Genomic DNA, 21767 nt, shown 5'->3' on the forward strand with positions numbered 1-21767 from the left:
CTGAGAGTGACAAAATATGATGCAAAAATTTTATCTAGAACCCAGTGTAAAAGCTACAGACTTTAGTGAATGCAAACATTTACCTTGTACAGTTGTTTATTTTTTCTTGTGAGAAATGGAGAAACAACATGTGTGCCCTCTTTAAATTGTTGATGCCACCAATATGTTGGGCAGGCAGTCTGGTTTTCTGTGTACTAAACAACTTCAAAATCATGTATGAAGGAGGAGGGGCTTCAGAAAAGTCGTGTGAAGGGGTAAATCAAGCCTGAAAGTAAGAATATACCATCAAAAACAGATGCACCATGTGAGGGGATAAATCAAGCCTGAAAACAAACTTCAAAATTATGTGTGAAGGGAGAGGGGCTTCAGACAAATTGTGTAACTGGGTAAATTAATCCGGAAAATAAGAATATACCATCAAAACCAGATGCCCCATGTGAGGGGATAAATCAAGTCTGAAAACAGGTATAGGTGCTCTTGGGAGATCTGATAGCACTCACTGTCACCAGAACTAAATAGTTATCCTGACTAGAAAGAATTAAAGTTTAGCCTGCTTATTCCTTTTAAAAGAGAATTTTGTGTGATGATGTTTTATGGACACTAACTGGTTCACTGTTTCATGTCAATAATCAAGCATTATCAAACTGACCTAACTAGATAGCTTTAAAGGATTCATCTGCATGTGTATAATATGGCACTACTTTGTCTCACTGGAGGCCTAATGAATGTGTTATTACATGTACTATTCCTAGACACAATCTAATGAGTTTCTTATTGTGGTACCTCACAACTGTACTCTGTAATTGTTGTGTAAGTTCCCTTTCAGCAATGCACATCTCAACTAATTCCCTCCCAGTTGGTAAATGTTTATTCATTGTTGTGTAATTTTTATTTTATTTCAGTGTGAAGGTACCCAAGGTGATCTTTATTAGGGTTTTTGGTTTCAATGAACCTCCCAAAGATATGCTGAGCCTCTACAACCGTTCATAGGTGCATGTGTTTTATGTGTGTGTCTATATATATATATATATATATATATATATATATATATATATATATATATATATATATTATATACACATGCATACATGTATGTGGTATGTGTGTATGTATATGTAGATAGGTGCCCTGCATTTGGTTTAAATGCAGGTTTGTTGATATCTGTTTTATTGACTGCATTCAGTCAATACATGCAGATGCTCAACAGGTATGAGAGATCAAAAATCGGAGTTAATATATATAATTTGGAAGGGGGGTGGAGGGTGAAGCCCGCCACTTGGGGGTGCAGGGTGACTTGCCCACCTGCAAAACGTGATGTTTTAAAGTTGCATGTGCCAAGGTTCTTTCTTAGTGCATGTGTGATTAATGTTTGGTTTGTTGACCTTTTGATCTTTCATTTTCTGCTGTTCAAAATTTTGTGCATTGGGATTTTTGACTACGTGTGTGTGTGTGTGTGTGTGTGTGTGTGTGTGTTGTTGGGGAAATAGAAAATACCAATACAGAGTTACCAGCAGTTACGATTCTTGGAAACTAGTAGTCTTAAGCTTGACAGATGTTATTCGTTGGTGAAACATAACTGATGCCATGTGAACCATGTAGTACTGTGTCTCACAGGACTATCCCATAATTCCATGTGTGTTGGTTCAAGAAGTGTCTCTGTCTTTAAGACCACGGGCTAGGACACTGCAGCATCTCATCACATATGGCAAACTCTAGTAGTGGAGATTAGCAGGTGCACAGAATGTGGCTTATTATTACAGCATGAGTAAACAGCTGCACACAGTGTACACCTGTTTCATCTTCTGCATACTGCATTGGTCACCCTGTATGGCACAGCCTAATCCAACATATATACATAAACAAAGAGACATACAACCCATGTTCTGCACATAAAGTGAGTCAGTATATGTCAAAGGTAAATGTACTGTAATGTAATAATGTTGTTCCACACTTCTGTTCCATCTAGCACCACTAATGTATTAATAGTCATCCAGTAGCCTGTTGGCATAAAAGATAAGGTCTTTGCCTCCCATGCACAAGGTACAAGGTTCAAGCCTGACCTCTGACCAATTCCTGTTTGGAGTTTGCATGTTCTTTCAATGTCTCTGTGGGGTTCCACCCACTTCCCACCTCCGAAAAACATGCTGAGTGTTTCCATCTCACACTCACCAATGAATGTGGCTGTGGGCAGGAACACAGACTGTACATAATGCCCTATAGAGGAAGAGTTGTACAGACTAACCACTTTGGGCATATACTGTGGTGTGCAGTATCCTAGCTATAGGAGAATAAGGATCACAGACTGCACGCCATGGTAAGGCTAGCCACTCAGTGGTGTAAACTATGGCTCTAGGTGATTCGGCCATGTTGACTAATGTTACCAAATAGGCATAAGTGTTTACCAGTGATAAATGGATTGAGGATCCAGCCTACTCTGACCTATGCCAGGAAACCATGATAACTGTGGGAGGGGTGTATGTGCCCCTATTGGTTAGTATGTGCCCACCATAAAGCCCAGCAACCCTGGTCCAATAATCTACTGGCTGGCCGGTGTCTAGTTGCCCAGCCTGGGTTACTTGGGATAGCTCTGTTGAGCAAAAATCTGGATATAAAACCTTCTACATGTAATGTAGGTTCAATGACAGGATGCAGCTTGGAAGTGGATGATATGATGATACAGAGGAGGCTGGACATCCTGTGTATCCAAGATACAAGATGGAAGGGCTGCAGGGATTCCACATGGCTTGAGATACAGAGTCTACTACAAAGGAGGAGGGCAGGCTAGAAATGGTGTGGATATTGTGGTGAGAGAGAGGCTTCAGAAGGCAGTGAGGGAATTAGTGACAGACTCATGGCAATCAGACTCCAATGTAATGATAGGGCAGTATGCTCTGTCACATACTGATAGGCTCCCATTATATTTTCTGCTTCTGTGTGTGGCTTTGCCATTCAGCACACAGAACTACGTCTAATGGACAGCACATGATCTGTGTCACTTTCTTGTCCTCAAAAACAACAAATACTGCATATATATATATATATATATATATATATATATATATATATATATATAAAGAGATTCTGTCCAGTCTTTTTTACTAGGTGTAAAACTTACTGTTGTGACTCAGGCCCATGTATGACTGTCTCAACAATATGACAACATTGTGCAACGTGTCCCACAGCACACTGTTCAGTGTATAACCACAAAGTGACAAAATCTCCTATATGCAGCTGCAGTATGGACCACACAACCGATAGGCACAGGCAGATGTGCATATGTGGAGTGGGAAAAAATGAACACTAATTTAAAGTTCTAGCACCTTTAATGCTCCTCATGACTCAGCAATACAAGAGCATTTGGCTTAACATTTATACGTTTATTCTAAGAAAAGTAGCAGTGTTTCTGACTAGTCATCATTATCTGTGTGGCTGTTATGCTTTTCAAAAGAGTTTATCATCTCTTGTGGATGTTAATGTAATAAAAAAAAAATCATAGATATAGTGCAGGAGATTTCTGAAAATGGAATCTGTTTGATTTTTTAGTAATGTATGAATAATCGAATGATGTCAACCTTACAATTGCTAAACAAAGCTGAAGAAAATTATAACAGATAGAGTATTTTAAACAAAGAAAGAAGCATCAGCTCATGCGAAAATACTTGTCTGGAGTCAAAAAATATTTGTCATAAACAAATGTATTGCAGCATAGCTCATAGATGAGTTCAGGGAAATTGATCCACTTGTTATACAGGTGATAAATGGTCTAATTTAAAATTTTAGGGTGAAAGTTAGGGTGGAGGACTTATAGACACACAAAGGTTATTTTATTGGAAGAGGTGGTGTATTTGTGGGGCATGATTCTTGCAGAGGATGCAGAATTAAAGCATTATGGAAATGTAAAAATGTGTGGGATGGAAATAATTTTTAGAGTAGTAAGGGGTAACTGGTGATTGGTTAGCTTGAAAACTGAACTTATTCAGTAAGAAGGAAAAGGTCAGCCTAAGTGTGTTAAGTAGTCTTTATAGGGTCTATATTACATGGTCGAAGTTCCGTAACTCCAAACACCTAATGGTTGAACCATTATGTTCGAAGTTACAAAACTTTGACTATGTAAAAAAGAATAACTACATAACGGACAAAATGATAACTTGTTATAAGCAGGGGGCAAGCCTCCCTGTACCCCCCACTCCCCCCACACCTTAAATATACCAACTCCGAGATCGCACCACATCAAAGTGAATGGAAAGCTCCACTTACAGAGATTTCCATTCAAATGCACAAACATTTACAAGTTCGAATGTATGGCCTCGACCATATGGGATTCAAACTTGTTCATAGGTAGGTACTAGGCTATCAGCCCAAGGGCCTACATAAGCCTAGCCAACAAGGTTCCCTGGCTTATGCCACCCAAGAAAGTTATTTTCCTGTGCCACTGTCGAGCAGAGACACAGAAGTGATCCCTGGGGTGTATTTCCTATTTCCCATCCACTCATCAAGATTTTTCTTGAAAAGTGCTAATGAAGAACTTTGCTTGACATAGATGGGTAGCCTGTTCCAGAGTCTGGGAAGTCTCTGGGACAGGAATCTATCCCTCCAGCATGTCCTGTTTATTGTGGTGACAAGGTTTAGGTCCCTAGAGCGTGTAGCTCGGAGGGATTGGGATTTCTTTAGGTGTAGCATGTCCAACAGCTCTGGGTTTGACATAGCTTTATATGTTAGGCAGGGATCACTTCGGAGTAGGCGATATGCTACGGAGTAAAGCAGGAGTTTTTTGAGGCGGTCAGTGTAGGGCATTTGTTTGAGGCCAGTAATCCTCTTTGTGAGGTACTTCTGTGGCCTTTCCAGCTGCTGCAGATTTCTTGTGAGGTACATTCCAAAGGGGCATTGTACTCTATAATGAGTCTAATGAGTGTCGAGTAGAGGGGAAAAATGACCTCTTTTTTCCTGGATGAGAACCCTTTTATGATGAGGTGTGCCACATAGAAGGACTTCCTAACCACTGTGGTGATGTGACTATCAAAGGAGAGACTACTGTCCATATGCGTCCCAAGGTCTCTTATCACACATTCGGTGTTAAGTAGATTGCTGCCTATGTGGCAGCTCATGGGCACAGAGTTTTTACCATAGGGGATGACACTGCACTTTTTGGCATTGAGCTTGAGGCCATGGCTCTGACACCAGGCATCTGTCTCAGCGAGGCCCTTCTGTAGGATGTTCACATCATTTGGGGGCTTGACTATGGCTCCTAGTTTGCAGTCATCTGTGAACTTTGTTAGCCAGAGGCCTTCTGTATTAGCCTGTACTTCAGAGAAGTAGATACCAAACAGGAGAGGTCCCAGGATGGAACCCTGTGGTACTCCACTTGTCACTGCTTTGAGGTCAGATTTGGAGTCTGCAACTTTTACAGTGTGGGTTCTGTCAGTGAGCCAGTTGGCAACCCATCTTGTGACATAGGGATTTATACCTAGTTTAGTGAGTTTAGCTATAATTCCAGAATGGGGGATGGTGTTGAAAGCCTTAGCGAGGTCAAGATAGGCTGTGTGAACCACCTTAACCTCATCTACGGCTTTGGTGACTGCCTCAAAGAAGTCGATCAGGTTCAGGAGGCATGATCTGCCTTTCACAAACCCGAACTGGGTGGGATCCAGAGTTTGGAGGTTACCAATGTCTTTGTTTATGAGTTCCATGATGATACATTCCATGCCCTTGCAGACCAGGCTCATCAGGCTAATAGGTCGATAGTTCCCGGGATCAGTGGTGGCTCCCCCTTTGTGGTGTGGAATAACTGTTGCTGTGTGCCATTCAGTGGGCACAAAGCCTGATGTGAGGCTATTAACTTGTAAAAGTTGTAAAAGTTTGACTATGGTATAAGAACCCGTCTTTATATGTAATGATATTCAGAGTTTCTATACTTAATATTTCAGATTCTGTCAGAAGTTCTTGGCATGTAAATACTCCATATTTCCTTATAGGATTTTCATACTTAAACCTCTTGGATATTCTTACCGCCAGGGTATTCCTAAGTCACAAGTCTGGCTTTGTAGAAGAGCAGATCCTGCCTGCTTAGCCTGGTTGAGTTCTTTGCTAAGGTTACTGAGACCATGAATAATGGGTACACAGTCCATTCTGTCTACTGAAACCTTATCAACATCTTTAAAACTACCCTCTCCACATGCTGGGATTATTGATAATTGGAAGTCTCTCAACTTATCATTAGCCACGGAACACATACTATTAAGGTCAAATGTATTTGCTCTTGATTGAAAAGTGTCATCACAGTGTCCCAAATGGCTCTGTCCTGGGCCCCCCTCTTCTTTGACTTATATTTTTCTGGTGGTATCAAAGCTGATATAGATGGACTTTCATTAACCAAGTTGCTGATGGGTGCAAAATGGGGGTGGTTATCAAATTTCATTCTGATATTCAAATTCTCCCACAAGGGCTGAACCAGAGTTTGGTTTGGTAAATGCATCATCACTATCACTTACCATACACACACACACACACACACACATATATATATATATATATATATATATATATATATATATATATATATATATATAATGTTCTACTTCAGTCTGATATAGTCATCAAATACTTGGGTATATATGCTAATGACAGACTTCCCTTTGATAAACATGTCTCTGTGATGGTTAGAAAATCCTTCTGCCTTGCACAACTTAAACTTTGTAGTTCCTTCTCAATATTGCCACATCAACAACAGCAGATTATGTGACAGGTACTTAACACAATGTATTTTTTGACTGCATTAGTTTGTCCTCAAAATTTGTGTCATGTAATTAATCTATGCATTTTCCAGTATATGCTGTATCCTAGTCAGGGTTATTGGAGTGCCACAGTTTATCCAATCAGGCTGTGTTTATAAGGCAGAGAACCCATGTTTGTCAGGATGTCAGCCCATCATGGATTTATATAATTTGCAAGGACTAAATTAATGTTTAGCAGTGGTAAGGAAATCATGAAGAATACCAATTTATGGTTCTCAAAAAAAAATTCCATTTTCATAAGATTAATTATGGGAATTATAGTCATGTTTTTTAAATGTCATTTCTGGTCTTTGCAGTAATTTCATTCTACTTTTCTACTGCATCTATATAGATGTCATAGTAAAAAAGATTACAGGTTCAGAACAGTCAATAAAGCACGTAATATTATAAGCAGTAATTATGAGAGAAATACAGCAAATTAGTGTGCTGGCAAATACTGGGATTTCCAATACTCAGGCAGTCCAGATTTGGGATTTACCAATGTGTTTCAAGGAAAAGAGCTATTTTAATGCACTAAATTCATCCTTAGTGCTTCTTAGAAAATTTTAACATGCTATCCCTCAAAATGTCAGCCACAGGGCCTGACATATTAATGTGATCTTGTTTTGGTGCTTTATTTTCTCCTTCCCAAAATTCATTTCAACTCCCTTTTATGAGTTGTTTGCCTAGTCCATTGAGATGCAATGGCAGCAGTTTTGGTCACAGGCATCTTACACATATTCTATGGCAGGAGTGCCTGTATTTTATTCCTGAATAACCATCCTATACATTTCTCTCAGCACCTGTTTTATGCCATTTAGAGCAATTTTACAGCTCCAGCCAAGGCAAGTAGCTAAACTGCAGGCTTTTGCAAGAATTGCCATATTGTACATACTCTATGAACACTGACAGACCCTCCCAAACTCTTCCTGGGTGTCAAAGCTGGCATTGCTACCTAAGAGGTGTTGATCAACACTTCAAAGAACTTGTACTGCTAGTCACTAGTTTGCAACAGTAGAAATATTTATTTTGTTATCCTGAATGCTTGAGAAATGTACTACTGTGCTTGCTATTTTTGCTTAAATTTATTTTACAAACACATTACAAAAAGTACAACTATTATTGAATTTGTGTTAGGAGATTTTTTAAACTGAGGCACAGATGCCTTCATACCCCCTTCTGTTGCCTTGCTACCCCTTGATTTGTTATATTGAAACATGTTAATACTTCATCAAAGCCATAATCCTTGATCATGGCAAATTAGCAGTTTTGTGTGTAAGATTAGCACCACGTTCTATAAAGCTGTTGCAGTTACAGAAAATATCAATTGCAAATGGATCACTATACAAAATCTGTGATCATCTGTTAGGGTTGCCATATCTTTACATGTCCAAAGTATGTTGTTCTTACTGAAACTTGAGCTTTCATCATCAAATGAAAACAAAATATTTTATCTTACTATCAAAAATAAAGACTCTCTGATATACAATAGAGTCATAACTGGCTCATCTAGCACCCACTGCCACTCACTTAAATAGCTCCCCACCATATCTCTCAACTGCCCAGATATTTTCTGAATGTCTAAACATTTGCCTCAAATTTTGGGTCTGTTCATCATAAAATGTGTGGTTTTCTGGGAAATTACTGAAGATTGAGGTTATTAAATAACGACTTACACATCATACCTGTCAATCTCTAAGCACAAAAAATCTGGAAAAAGCCTAAAGTAATGGGGGACAAATGCCTACAAATATGGACACATTGCTCTATAAACTTATAAAGTTGCTAGGATAATAGGATTTGAATTAATGTGCATTTTCTAAAGGATGTGAAGTCTGAAACTGAAATGCATGTCATTATTTTGTGACTTCAGTCCTCAGTGATTTGCCAGAAAATCATAAATTTTATTTGGAACATGCCAAAAATATGAACCAAAAATGTGGACAGTCTGCAAAAATTTGGACAACTGAGAGGTATGCTTCATAAAACCAACAAAACAAGGAGATAGCAAGTCAAACCCAAGAAGAACAACACTTCTGTGACCCAAGGGTTGACAAACCATTTAATCCAAGTTAAATGGTTTGTCAACCTCTGGGTCACAGAAATGGGACCTACTTGCCATCTCCTCATTTTGTTAGATTCATAGTTGTGTTTTTGGGGATTGCTCTTTGTTTTGAGGTTTGCTTCATATTTTTCTCAACATTTATTCTAGTTGTCCTGCCCTTATTTTAGGTTTAGTCCTGGTTTATTGCTATAGGAAAGTTAGAGTTATGCACCCTACCCACTCAGGACTTTGGTTTATACTATTCAGCTTCCTACAGCAATCAAATCCATGAGCCCTCCCCCCAGACCTAAGTGAAGATCACAAAATGACTTCAGCTTGTACAGCAGAAAAGCCGACTGATATCATTTGGCTTCCTGTGGATTCCACCCTCCAGTTCTTGAAGTGCCTTTCTGTGCCAGCATTTTAGTACAGAAACAAGAAATGCAAGAACTTTCATTTGCATCCTCTAAAACTTTGCACCTGTGGTATCTGCCCCCTTTGCCTCACCCTTGCTACCCCACAGATGTGCAATGTTGTTTGTTTATACTACTTTTTATGATAGTAAGATGACTTAGATCTACAAGATTATAACATTTACAAAAAAGTATACAAATGTGGCATTAGATTGTGATGAGTCCCTGCATAGTGAAATTTTGTTATTATTTTAAATGTGAAGTAGGTGAGTTTTAGAGCCAGTAGAGGGCGTATGAATAGCATTTTTTGAATTTTATAAACTTATATATCAAGTCTCTATATGATTTATTACCCTTAAGGAGAGATATTGTTTTAACATTTATTGTTGCAAGCAGTTACAGGGTTTAGTTTACATTATGAATTGTAGTAAAAAGAACTTTTGAAGTGTAGAATTGTTGCTGTAAATTAAGTTATTTATGTTAGTGAAGGTGAAAAGGATTGTGGGTAAAGCCTATGATGTTAATTTTAGTGATACACTGTTTTTATTGGTGAATTTGTATTTAATTGAAGTATTTAAGGCATTTAATTTAGTTTGTTAGTTGTGTCTGATGAAGCTGAGGATGAAAACGTATTTTCAAGGAGTATCATTTATGTGTTGTGCTTTCTTACTGCATTAAAACTGTGTTAAGCCCATCTATTGTTTCCTGTCTTCTGGGGTTCCATTGAGGTGTGGATAACTGTTTTCTAAGCTGCAATTGCACCTTTTTCTCCTTCATTGTGGTTATGACTTAGATCTAGTAGCAAAGCTTTCATTGACATTTAGATAAAAGTCAGAAAATATTTTTTTCTTGTAAATATCAAGACATTTGCTATTTATATTCCCCATGTGGAGGACAGACCTGGCCAAATCAGTACTGCTGTGCAGAATGAGAGACAGGAGGTAACCATATCATCTAGGTGCACTGATAACAGTTTTTTTTCCTTTCTGCAATAAAGATAGTGGAAAACAGTTACACAGCACACTGTCTTTTTTTATAGCATGTGCTGACCTGTTAACATCAGTAGGGCTAGTTGCCTAGGTAAGACAGTGCAGTACCTGACAGAGAGAACTACAGCTTTCCCCTGTGTCTGTGCTGTTTTATGCAAGTTGTGACAATTTTGTCTGTCAAACTATGTGAGATGTTAAACTTAAAAAAGTGGATAAGCTTTCCCTTACTTTGATTTCAAGACAAAGAAATGAAAGTTTTATAAAGTATAAACAGGTTTCTGATACCTAAACAATAGTGGAGCAATATTCTGTGAAGTAAAGTAAGCTAAGGGTTGAGTTAAACTGCAGAAGAGAATGGGCTTTCCTTTAAGGAGTCTTACCCAGTTTCTCAATTGTCCCAGAGTACTTCCTGGTTATGTGACTTGCTCAGGGTCATACATTATGGAAGTGAAAGTGGAAAAATTCAAACATTGTACCTTTATCACAGGAAGCAACTCAGTCAGAGTCTTTGACCTCTGTCCTAATTGAGTTAGGGGATGCAAATTTGGATTGAAATCAAATGAGTGGTGACTGTAGTTACTCTGACATATCACTTAATAATTTCCATCAGTTATTAAATTCTTACTAGGACTAATTTATTTCAGTTTTGGAGACAGAGTTCCTTTGACTGGATGCTGATAACACCTAGTATATCTAATGGGATTCTTATCAGATGACCAAAGATGCATTTTGTAGAATGCGACTTGATCAAACTTGAAATGTCGAAAAGGCAAAATGATGAAGCAGCATATAAGCAAATTCTTTCCCCGGGAAAGAAGTCACTTGGCCGCTTCCATCACTTTTCCATTTTTGGCACTGTAGTGCGATTTCAGAGTTGATATATTTAAGTAGGGAGGGGTGTGGGGGGAACAGCAATGTTTTATTGTCTTTTTTTTTTTTTTTGGGAACAGCGATTTTTTTTCCCTGGGAAAAAATCACTGTTCTGGTTGTTCAATGTCTTGTGAATTCGAACTTTTGAGTTTGATATAACAACGTTCAATCATTTGATCATTCGTTGTTATAATATAGACCCTATATAATAGTCCAGTGGATTAATGCTCTGAGTTGTTAATGAGCTGTGTCCTGTACCCATACTACAGGGTTTGGTTTCATCCACCACCATATGCCCACTGTGCAACTCTGAGTAAGTCAGTTAACTAGATAATAGTACTGGGTCACTCCTGAAAGGGGATGCATTTGTCCAGTGGGTTTACCCAGTAAACAAATGCATCAAATAAAAGTATTAATGGATTTAGTCATGATTGGATCAGTATGTAATCATGTACCCACATTTGGGTTCTGATAAAATTCATAAGTAAGAAAGGCTCTAGTATACTAGAAATATGTCAAGGTTTTGACAGGTTTGGATATCAAGCATAGAAGAAATGCAAACCAAAATATGCAGAACTATATCAATGGGCACAAGCAAACTGCTAGGTTTAAAAGGCTAATGCAGCTCTAGTGATGTCTACAGATATTTGTCTTGAATAAGTCAAGTGACATATTTAGGTGTCTGCTATAGAATGCTCATTGTTTTCATAAATAATTTTGAAAGACGTGTCATATACAAGCTATTAGAAGCAATCCTTCAGCTTAAAGCTCTTAAACCTTACATGATGGACAACACACTTGCCAGTGGTAGCTGAAATCTGGCTGGCACAGCTAACAAGTACTAATCTTAGTTGTTGTTGGTCTTTTCGGCTTTTCCCGGTTAGGCGTCACCACAGCGGAACTCTGGTTCGCTAATGATTTTTATGGTGCCGAGTTGCCAGCCCGATACCCAACCTTCAGAGAAGGCACTCTCATTCACGCATGTCTTTCAGAGGCCACTCGACCGTGGGGAGGACATGCAGACTCCACACAGAAACTTATATTAGTCCATACACTTAATTTGGTAAATGTCATAATTTTATAGCTCAATAAATGTCTCAACAACTAAGTAGTTAAAAACAGAATGGCTTGGCAGTATATGTAAGCCTATAACTGGATGAACAAAAATACTCTGGATACCCTTTATCAAGCTTGAATGTTAACTCCTAAAATATTGTTAAGTTGCCTATTATTTACAGTATTAGTGACTTATAAAGTCTCCTTTAAGGATTGTGATCTAATGACTGCTGCTACTATAAAGACGAGGCTGTGCTGAAGAGTTTTGGTTCAAGTGATATAATAATTTCTTTGTAGTATCACATTGTAACTTAATTTTATCAGAAAGCCCATGATATAGCAATTAAAAGTCAGTCACTTTACAGAAATCCTGTAAGCCATGTCATGCCTCAATGCAAAAGTGGACAGCATGTAAGTGTAAGGGTTTAATATGATGAAGGATTATTGTATAATATAGACAAAACACCTCTATACCTGATGGACTCTTGCCTTTCAAAAGCTTGCCAAGTCTATTTTTTAGAGGGTTCTCATTTGTTTAGGAATTGTAAGTCTTTACTTACTATTATATATGAAAGTTATGATGGTATCTGGTTGTGGCCATTGCAGTACAAGTATGAGATTAATACCTACAAGGACAAAATTATATGTGTCATTTTGAAACATTGTTGCAGTTTTCATTCATTATTTGTCAGGTTGCTTATTGCTACTTACATGGTTACTTTTGCCACGTGACTTCTCTTTTCCTCTCAGCTGTTCTTGTGTTAGCATCATTAGACAAATCCGTTCACAAATATACCTAACGTCAACATAAATAATTTTATTAAAAGAACAAATATGTCTCTAATGCTTTTATTTCATACTATAATACTGCTTTTAAGTGGGTCAGTATTGATAAATGAAGTGTGTTAATTTGTCTTTTATTTTCAGCTTACTGAAGGAGGCAGAGTATCATGCTGAACAGAGGGAATATGAGCTGAATCGAAGGAGGCAAATGGGCCTCTCATCATCTCACCATTCCCTTGACAACACTGACTTTGATAATAAGGATGATGATCCTAATGACCAACGCCTGTTGAGCCAGTTTGGAATCTGGTTTCTGGTAAGTGAGGGGGGATGTATACCTTAAGAACACAAATGTATATGTGTGTGTATGTGTGTGTGTGTGTGTGTGTGTGTGTGTGTGTGTGTGTGTGTGTGTGTATATATATATATTATATATAAAATATGTATATGTATATTTATATGTGCATATATTTATATATACCTATCAAGCAGGTGGACTTTCACACAGAGACACATATCTATATTGAGCTTGTAGGGTAAAAAAAAACATCAGGAAGGATATGGTATGGGATGAGGTAAATAATGACAAGCAGAACATTACTTTCTTATTCTGAATATTTTATTGAATTATGCATAAGACTGAGTGAAAGACTGCAAGAAAATGCAAAGAATCAATAATTGCTAAATTATACTACTGTGGTGCATGGGGTATTCTGTACATGTTAAAAAACAATTAGTACAGTCTAACTAAAATGAGAAAACTGCTGAAATTCACAGGTAAAATTCTAATTCATTAAGAAGATAAGATTCATTGCTTTAATCCTCTATAATAGACTTCTGAATAAATATATAAATCACCTTCTATTTATTAAACATTCCCATCATGTCACATGATGTGTTTCCACAAATAAACTTTAAATCATAAAAAAATATATAAATAAAATGATTTATCCAATATAGAAATCAATCAAAATTTCATTTTAACCTGCTGTGATTAGTTATACACATACAATGAATGTTAATCATGTCATTAATACCTGGCTTTTTTATCTACCTCCTATAATAACTGCTGATGTAATTCCCTGTTAAGTAAATGAATGTTTAAATCACCTCCACTTCCTTTTTTTATCCACATTCTTAATTATAAAAAAGTCAAATTTTGTAAAATCCTTGCATTCTTTGTTTAGGTAATCATTAGTGTAATCTTGTTTTCTGATAGAATAAATATATTGGTGTATTCTGTCTTCAAACTCATTTTTTGTTTTTTGTATATACAATGTTTCACAGGAAAAACATTGAGCAACATACACCACTCCCTTAATACTACAATCACATTGCTTTTCAAGTTAGATGCTTTAAGCTCCTTTCCCACAGTGATACAATCACCTTCATATACATATTTACAGTAATAGCATACTCCACATTTAACCATCTAAAATGAAGATGCTGATCTATTTTCTTTAAAATAATTATTCTCAATAATAGTCATAATATTAAAACCACCTTTTAAGGTAAATTTTGATCTAATTTTTAGATTGTCAGTCAGCCCTTCAAAAAGAGAAAAAAATCAGCTGAATTACAATGTTTTTACTCTTAAGTTTTTTTTAAAAATTTTTTTTATTAATTTAACATATTTACAATATATACACAGAAAGGAATAAATTCAACATCATATTCTGTTATACATTGCTAGGAATACATTGAATCATCAGGTAATCTTATACAATTAACACATTAAGAGTCTCTTATGGATCTTATTATAATCATGTTTTTAAGTTTTACATAGTATTGCTGTTAAATTTAAAAAAGTAGGAACTGAGTTTGATTTTCATTTTTTTGTAATAACTTTTCTAGCAACTGCCAAAAGACTCCAAAATATTGTTGTTGTTTGACCTTTACAGATGATGCAGGAAGTAGAACATTTGTTAGTATTACTGATCTTATTTAAAAAAACTATTATCAGACCATAGCCCTTTAAAAACATACTTCGCTCCCCAATATACATTAAATTTTTCACAGTCTATAAACACATATGCCTAATCAGCTTTTACATGTTTACTACATCTCCAACAAACTGAAGAAGACATTTTACTAAAATTAGAAATTCTATAAGGAGTAACAAACATTCTATGTTTATATTTCCCCATAAACACATTTCAGTATAAACCTGAAGAAATTTGACTAACTAATTTAAGTGACAAAGTTTTATTCTTGGCATCTATTAAGACACTCAATCCACTACTATCTAAAAAGTTCCAGAATTTTGCATCAAAATTTTTATTATTATTTATAATTAAGTTGTAAAACTTGGAAAAGCTTCCTTTGTAGGTCAAATTACCTTCAATTATGGCATTCATATATTTTATAGTGTTCTGTTCCTCTTCACTCATATTGTCTACAAATGCATTTAATTTTTTACTGATGGACAATATTAACTGGTTAACATAGTCATCTGCCTTATAATCTTTCATTAAGTATTCTGGTGACTTGTTTTTCTTTCAAAGCAACCAGAATATAGTACTATTCCATTCTGTTTTGGCAAATTTTAGCAAATTCATTTCAGCATTGCTCTGAATTTCCTTAAATCTAGATGTGTGTGCAGTGGGAAATCACAACAATTTCTATTTTGATATTAATGGAGTTTTAAAAACATATTTCTTAACTGTCTTAAGAAGTGATGTCATATCTACAGAACCTTCTTCTTCTTCTTTTTTTGGCTTTTCCCGGTTAGGGGTCACCACAGCAGATCACCTGTCCATTCATGATTGGCAGTGGAGTTTTTACAGTGTCGAGTTGCCAGCCCAGTGCCCAACCTTCCATAGAAGGCACACACATGCACACACACACACACACACAAATTTAGAGTGTCCAATCCACCTACAGCATGTCTTTCGGATGTGGGAGGAAACCGGAGCACCTGGAGGAAACCCACGCAACCACAGGGAGGACATGCAGACTCCGCACAGAAGGCAACCCGGCCAAGGATCGAACCAAAGAACCTCTTGCTGTGAGGCGGCAACACTAACTGCTGCACCACCACGGCCACCTTTACAGAACCTAAAGATTGAAATTAATTTATTTCTAAGGTAAATTTTATTAATGACATGAAAGGATTGTTGTGTATTTCTAACTTATATTTGATAAACATTTAAGAATTTAGTATAATCTGCTCTGGAATGTTTTTCCATTATTAGTTTAAAAACCACAACACAAATAAAATAAAGAAATCCACACAAAAAGGACTGAAACCAGGAACCAGCAGGAATAAATAGAGGAATAGGTATACAGTTACTCCAAAACAAAGAGAATCCTTGATGTTAGAGTCCAAACGCTGCAATAAAGAAGTGGTGTCTTGATATAGTCTCTGAACTGACAGAGACGAAATCACTTGCGTTTACTGTGTTGCAATAAAGAAGTGTGGACTCACATCAAGGATTCTCTTTAACTGCATACCTATTCATTTATTTATTCCTGCTGGCTCCATTATTAGTGTAAGTTGAGTAAATTCAAAGTATAACACTGTTATATTTTGCAGCAATAGAATACAATTCTACATCAGGGAAGCTAATACCACTATAATCCCATAATCATATATGATTTCTATAAGCAATGTGTGCCTTTTTAGGATACCATATATATAATCTTGGGTAGTATAGTCATTTTAATAAGTACTAACTTATCTTCAAAATTAAAAAAGTAAGACTTCTTCAATTTGTTTTTTCAAAATTATTATTAATAATTTTACTCACATCTTGATAGATTTTATTCTTAAATGTTTTATTTCTTTTCCTTTCCAATTATAGTTATATTATTTTTAAACTTACTAATTAGTAACTGATTAAATACTAACATTTTTAGTTTTATTATCATTAAATTTCAGCAGTGATATTTCTTCAAACTTCAATATCCTCATTTATTTCTTTGATTGAATAATTTAAATCTCCTGCAGTTAGTAAAAAAATCATCTGCAAAAAAAAAAAGATGCATTTTATATTGACAATCCTTGATAATTCAGAATCCATAATTTTTTCATTTTTTTATACTATTAGCTAAGAGTTTGATAACTAATGCAACTACCAGTGGGGACAAAGGACACCCTTGTATCGTACCTTCCTTTAAATTGAATGTAAATCCAATTTTAACATATGCTTTGGAGTCTCTATATACATTTTTCAATGTTCCAGTGAATTGTTCTGGAAATGCAAATGCTTCTAAAGTTTTAAACAAGTAGTTCTAATCTACAGAATCAAAAGTTCTCTTAATATCTAAGCTAACTAGGGCTAATTTCTTTTTCATTCCTGTTGATAAATTTAAGATAGTTGCTATCCTTTTTTATATTATCATACGTTAATCTACTGACAGTAAATCCTGTTTATCCTGTTTGATCTTTATTCATTTGTCTATGATATCTCTCTTAATGCTGTAGTGAAGATGGAAATCAACATTTTGTAGTCTACATTTAAAAATTAAAAAGAGGAAACTAACTTATTATCCTTTCTTTGTTTAATTATAGAAGAGATTACAGAAAATTTCCATAAGAGAGGAATTATTTTGTCACTCTGAATTATCCTGAAAATGTCACTCAGTAACTCTAAAATACATGATAGAAGCAGACCATATAATTACATACTTAAGCCATTTACCCTGGAGCTTTACCATTTTCCCTTTTTAAAGCTTCTTCAACTTCTAAATAGGCTTACCCAACAGAGATATTTGTTGGTCATTAAGATTATTAGTAATATTTTCTTTAAATATTTGTTAATTTTGTAATCATCAGGATTATTATTTTTATTTTTATTATATTAAGATCCGAATGGAATATTTTAAAAAATATTAAGCATTTCCTCTATATCTGAAGTAAGCTTATTAGTGTGAGGATTTTAGATATTATTGATTTGTGCCTTTTTGCTTAACATCTTACTTCTGTTAGATAATCTATGTAGATGTTTTGAAGTCATTGCATAACTGTGCAATTTTATTTTTTCTAAAGTTATCTTTATGCATCAAAACTGTTTGATATTGTGTCATTCATGTTTTAATGGCTTCAGTATTATTTAATTTCTTTGTTGTTCAAACTTCACTTTGTGTATTTCATCTTGTATTTCTAACAACTCTTAATCTCACTCTATAAATAATCTGAATTTTCCTTATATCCATTAATAAATGAATACTTTGTGTGCTAGGATCAGATGAAGAACAAGTAATAGTTTTAAAATAATTGACTTTATTAACTAAATTCACTTTATTAAGTAAATTCTATCAGTTCTAGTTTGTATCACATGCACATAAGAATAATGAGTGAAGAACAATGACTTGTCTTCTGCTTTTTCTATTAAATTAAATAATTTATTATTACTAATCCACTTGTTTAGTGCTTTAGTTGGTCAGAATTTTAGCTTTCTTCTGTTCACTTGTATCTTCTATACTAGATATGCAGTTAAAAATATGCTGCTAAAATTAAACTACCCTTCCAAATACTCTCTAGTAAGTTTACGTTATCTTTAGCCACTTTTGCACATATTCCAGGGATCCAGTAAAAATTAGCAAGTGTATAGAGTTGGCCATTATATTTAATTATTAGAAATGTATACATTCCTTTGGGATCATTAATGGATTCCATGACCTTAGACAATACAGAAGATATTCTCCAAAACATAGCAGTTCCTCTACTCTTTTTGTTAAAAGAAGCAGATGATAACATTTTGTAACCCAAGTTATTTAAATATTTTATATTTTTATCTATAAAAAGAGTCTCTTGCAAGAATATAATGTCTTCTCTTTTTAATTTTAGATATATCATTAATGATTTTCTTTCGTTGACATTATTTAATCAATTTACATTAATAAATAATAAATTAAAACTATCCATACTGTATATTTAAAAAGATTTATTTTAATGATAATATGACATATCTATCCACCACATTACTTTAATAGTGTATAAGACTCTAATATATTCCTCCAACACTATCTTAACATTCCACATTTTTTGAATTTTTCCTTACAACCTAAACTACTAAAAGTCATAGACAACAAAAACAGAAACAAGGCTATAACTGTAACTGTACATATTACTAATAAAATATAACCTACAATGGATACAAACATTCCTATGCAAACTACTATATTATCTCTCTACCTACCATCATCTTCTTTCGGTTGTTCCCATTAGGGGTCGCCACAGCGGATCATCTGTTTCCATTTCTTCCTGTCTTCTGCATCTTGCTCTGTCACACCAACCACCTGCATGTCCTCTCTCACCACATCCATAAACCTTATTTTAGGCCTTCCTCTTTTCCTGTTACCTGGTAGCTTCATCCTTAGCATCTTTTTCCCAATATACTCAGCACCCCTCCTCAGCACATGTCCAAACCAACATAATCCTGCCTCTCTGGCTTTGTCTGCAAACCTTCCAACCTGGGCTGACCCTATAATATACTTATTCCTAATCCTGTCCACCCTCGTCACACCCAGTGCAAATCTTAACATCTTTAACTCTGCCACATCCAGCTCTAACTCCTGCCTTTTTGTCAATGCCACTGTCTCCAACCCATATAACATAGCTGGTCTCACTACCCTCTTGTAGACTTTCCCTTTCACTCTTACTGGTGCAAGTCTGTCACAAATCAATCCTGAAACTCTTCTCCTCCCACTCCATCCTGCCTGTACCCTCTTCTTCACCTCTCTTCCACACTCACCATTACTCTGAACTACTGATCCCAAGTATTTAAATTCATCCACCTTCACCACCTTTACTCCTTGCATCATCACCATTCCTCTATCCTCCCCTCCCCTCTCATTCACACACACATATATTCTGTCTTAGTCCTGCTGACCTACATTCCTCTTCTCTCTAGAGCATATTGCCATCTCTCCAGGGTCTCCTCCACCTGTTCCCTACTCTCACTACAGATCACAATGTCATCTGCAAACATCATAGTCCACAGGGCCTCCTGTCTGATCTTGTCTGTCAACCTGTCCATCACCATTGCAAATAAGAAAGGACTCAGAGCTGATCCTTGATGTAATCCCACAATACCACAACTCCTCTCTAGGCACCCTGCCATATGCTTTCTCTAAGTCTACAAAAACACAATGCAACTCCTTCTGACCTTCTCTGTACTTCTCCAACACTCTCAGAGCACTACCAGTAACTAAACATTCAGCAAAATCCTAGCCAAAATCTACAGTGACTTATAAATAATATTTTATATATATATATATATATATATATATATATATATATATATATATATATATGTATATGGATTCACTTCAGAAGCTCGAATTTACAAAATCTCGAACTGCAAATAACCGAAACCAAAAGATCGAGTTTCGTAAACTCGAACTTCTGAAATGAAACCAAAAAAAAAAAAAAAGACAAACTTCGCTTCACACCCCCCCTACTTAAATATATCAACTCCAAGATCGCGCTACAGCGGGGAAATGAGAAATCTCCTGTCTTGCACTGTATGCGGAAGCGCAAAACGGGAGATTTCTCATTTCCTGTCAACACTGCAAAAAAAAAAATAAAACATTACGTACACACAGAGCGTAGAAGAATCCTTGCCTCTGTGTGCACGCAATGTATTAAGGTAAGTAAACTTTTATTTTTGAACACTACACATATTCGATTTACTGAAATCTCGATCATATGGTCTCGACCATATGAAATTCGAGATTTCAGTAATTCGGTTATGTGAAGTGTTCCCATATATATATATATATATATATATATATATATATATATATATATGTTAAACATAATAAGAGACTATTAATTTAGGTATATATTTTGCCATTTAAAACTATCCCCTCCATTACTGCATAAAAGTTTAATAATCATCTTTTATTAATCACAAATATTAAATAACCCAACTTATAGTTTACTATGTACCTATTTATGCAATAGTGGAATAAAATGCCCATTAAATATTCCTAAATTATTCACTCAGTCAGCATTAATATAACTAAATCTCTAAATAACTAAATAGAACAGAGCAGGACCTGAAGAGATAAAGATATCTGTAAACTTACAGGTGACAGATAATCTTACCATACTATAATATACAAAAGGAAAATTAGGGCACATATATATATTTATCATGGTAAAAAATATATACATATTTTACAGATCTAACCAACGCTCTGAATTAATTTTAAAAGTGCAAGTGTCTATATTTTATACCTGTGTGACACATATAATATGATAAATATTAAAATATTTAAAAATTGTTTAGCTTACTAAACTAATTAATAAAAAATATGTACATTACTGAGGTCAAAGAGAATGTCTTACTATTTTTATGGAGACAAAAATAAGTAAGTAAATAAATAAATAAATCAAGTCAAATTCTTTATTGTATTCAAATGTTACAGTGTGCTTAATTCAAATCCCATTCTCCCTTCCCAGGTTCAAACATATTGAAAAATCTACTTTACTCTATACCAAAATGGATGCACTGATTCAACAATATAACACTCAAATTGCAGCTCTGACTTATAAAATGAGTTATGTAAGGCAAACTTAGTAAATCTAATAACATACAATATGTGAAAAGAGTCAACATTCACATGACCAAGCTTCAAATTTCAGCTTTCAGGGTATTTTTAAATATTTGTTTATTATTTTCTATGCAAATTATATGCGATCTTGTGCATTCACATTTCTGCCATATGCAGGTATATGTAATACATGCATATTTATCTTTCTTATAAGCAGCTTGCTATTTAAAAATATATATTCCATCTTATTTGTGCACTAATATGCTACCTTATTCTATATAACTTGTATTTCTAAAATATCCCATCAAAGAGCTGTTTAATCATCAGCTCTCTGTTA

The 21767-nt window shown here is 35.3% G+C and overlaps 1 protein-coding gene across 1 annotated transcript in view; it reads left to right on the plus strand.

Annotated features, from left to right (window-relative positions):
* Positions 1–21767, plus strand: part of UNC79 (unc-79 homolog, NALCN channel complex subunit) — a 1772232-nt gene that overhangs the window by 430032 nt on the left and 1320433 nt on the right. The window contains exon 12 of the mRNA XM_044074575.1: positions 13070–13241. Within this exon, the coding sequence (XP_043930510.1) occupies positions 13070–13241 (172 nt within the window). The remainder of the gene's footprint in view (positions 1–13069; positions 13242–21767) is intronic.

Source organism: Protopterus annectens, chromosome 6.part0, assembly GCF_019279795.1.
Source record: "Protopterus annectens isolate FY-2018-M chromosome 6.part0, PAN1.0, whole genome shotgun sequence".
In the NCBI taxonomy this organism is placed as follows: domain Eukaryota; kingdom Metazoa; phylum Chordata; order Ceratodontiformes; family Protopteridae; genus Protopterus; species Protopterus annectens.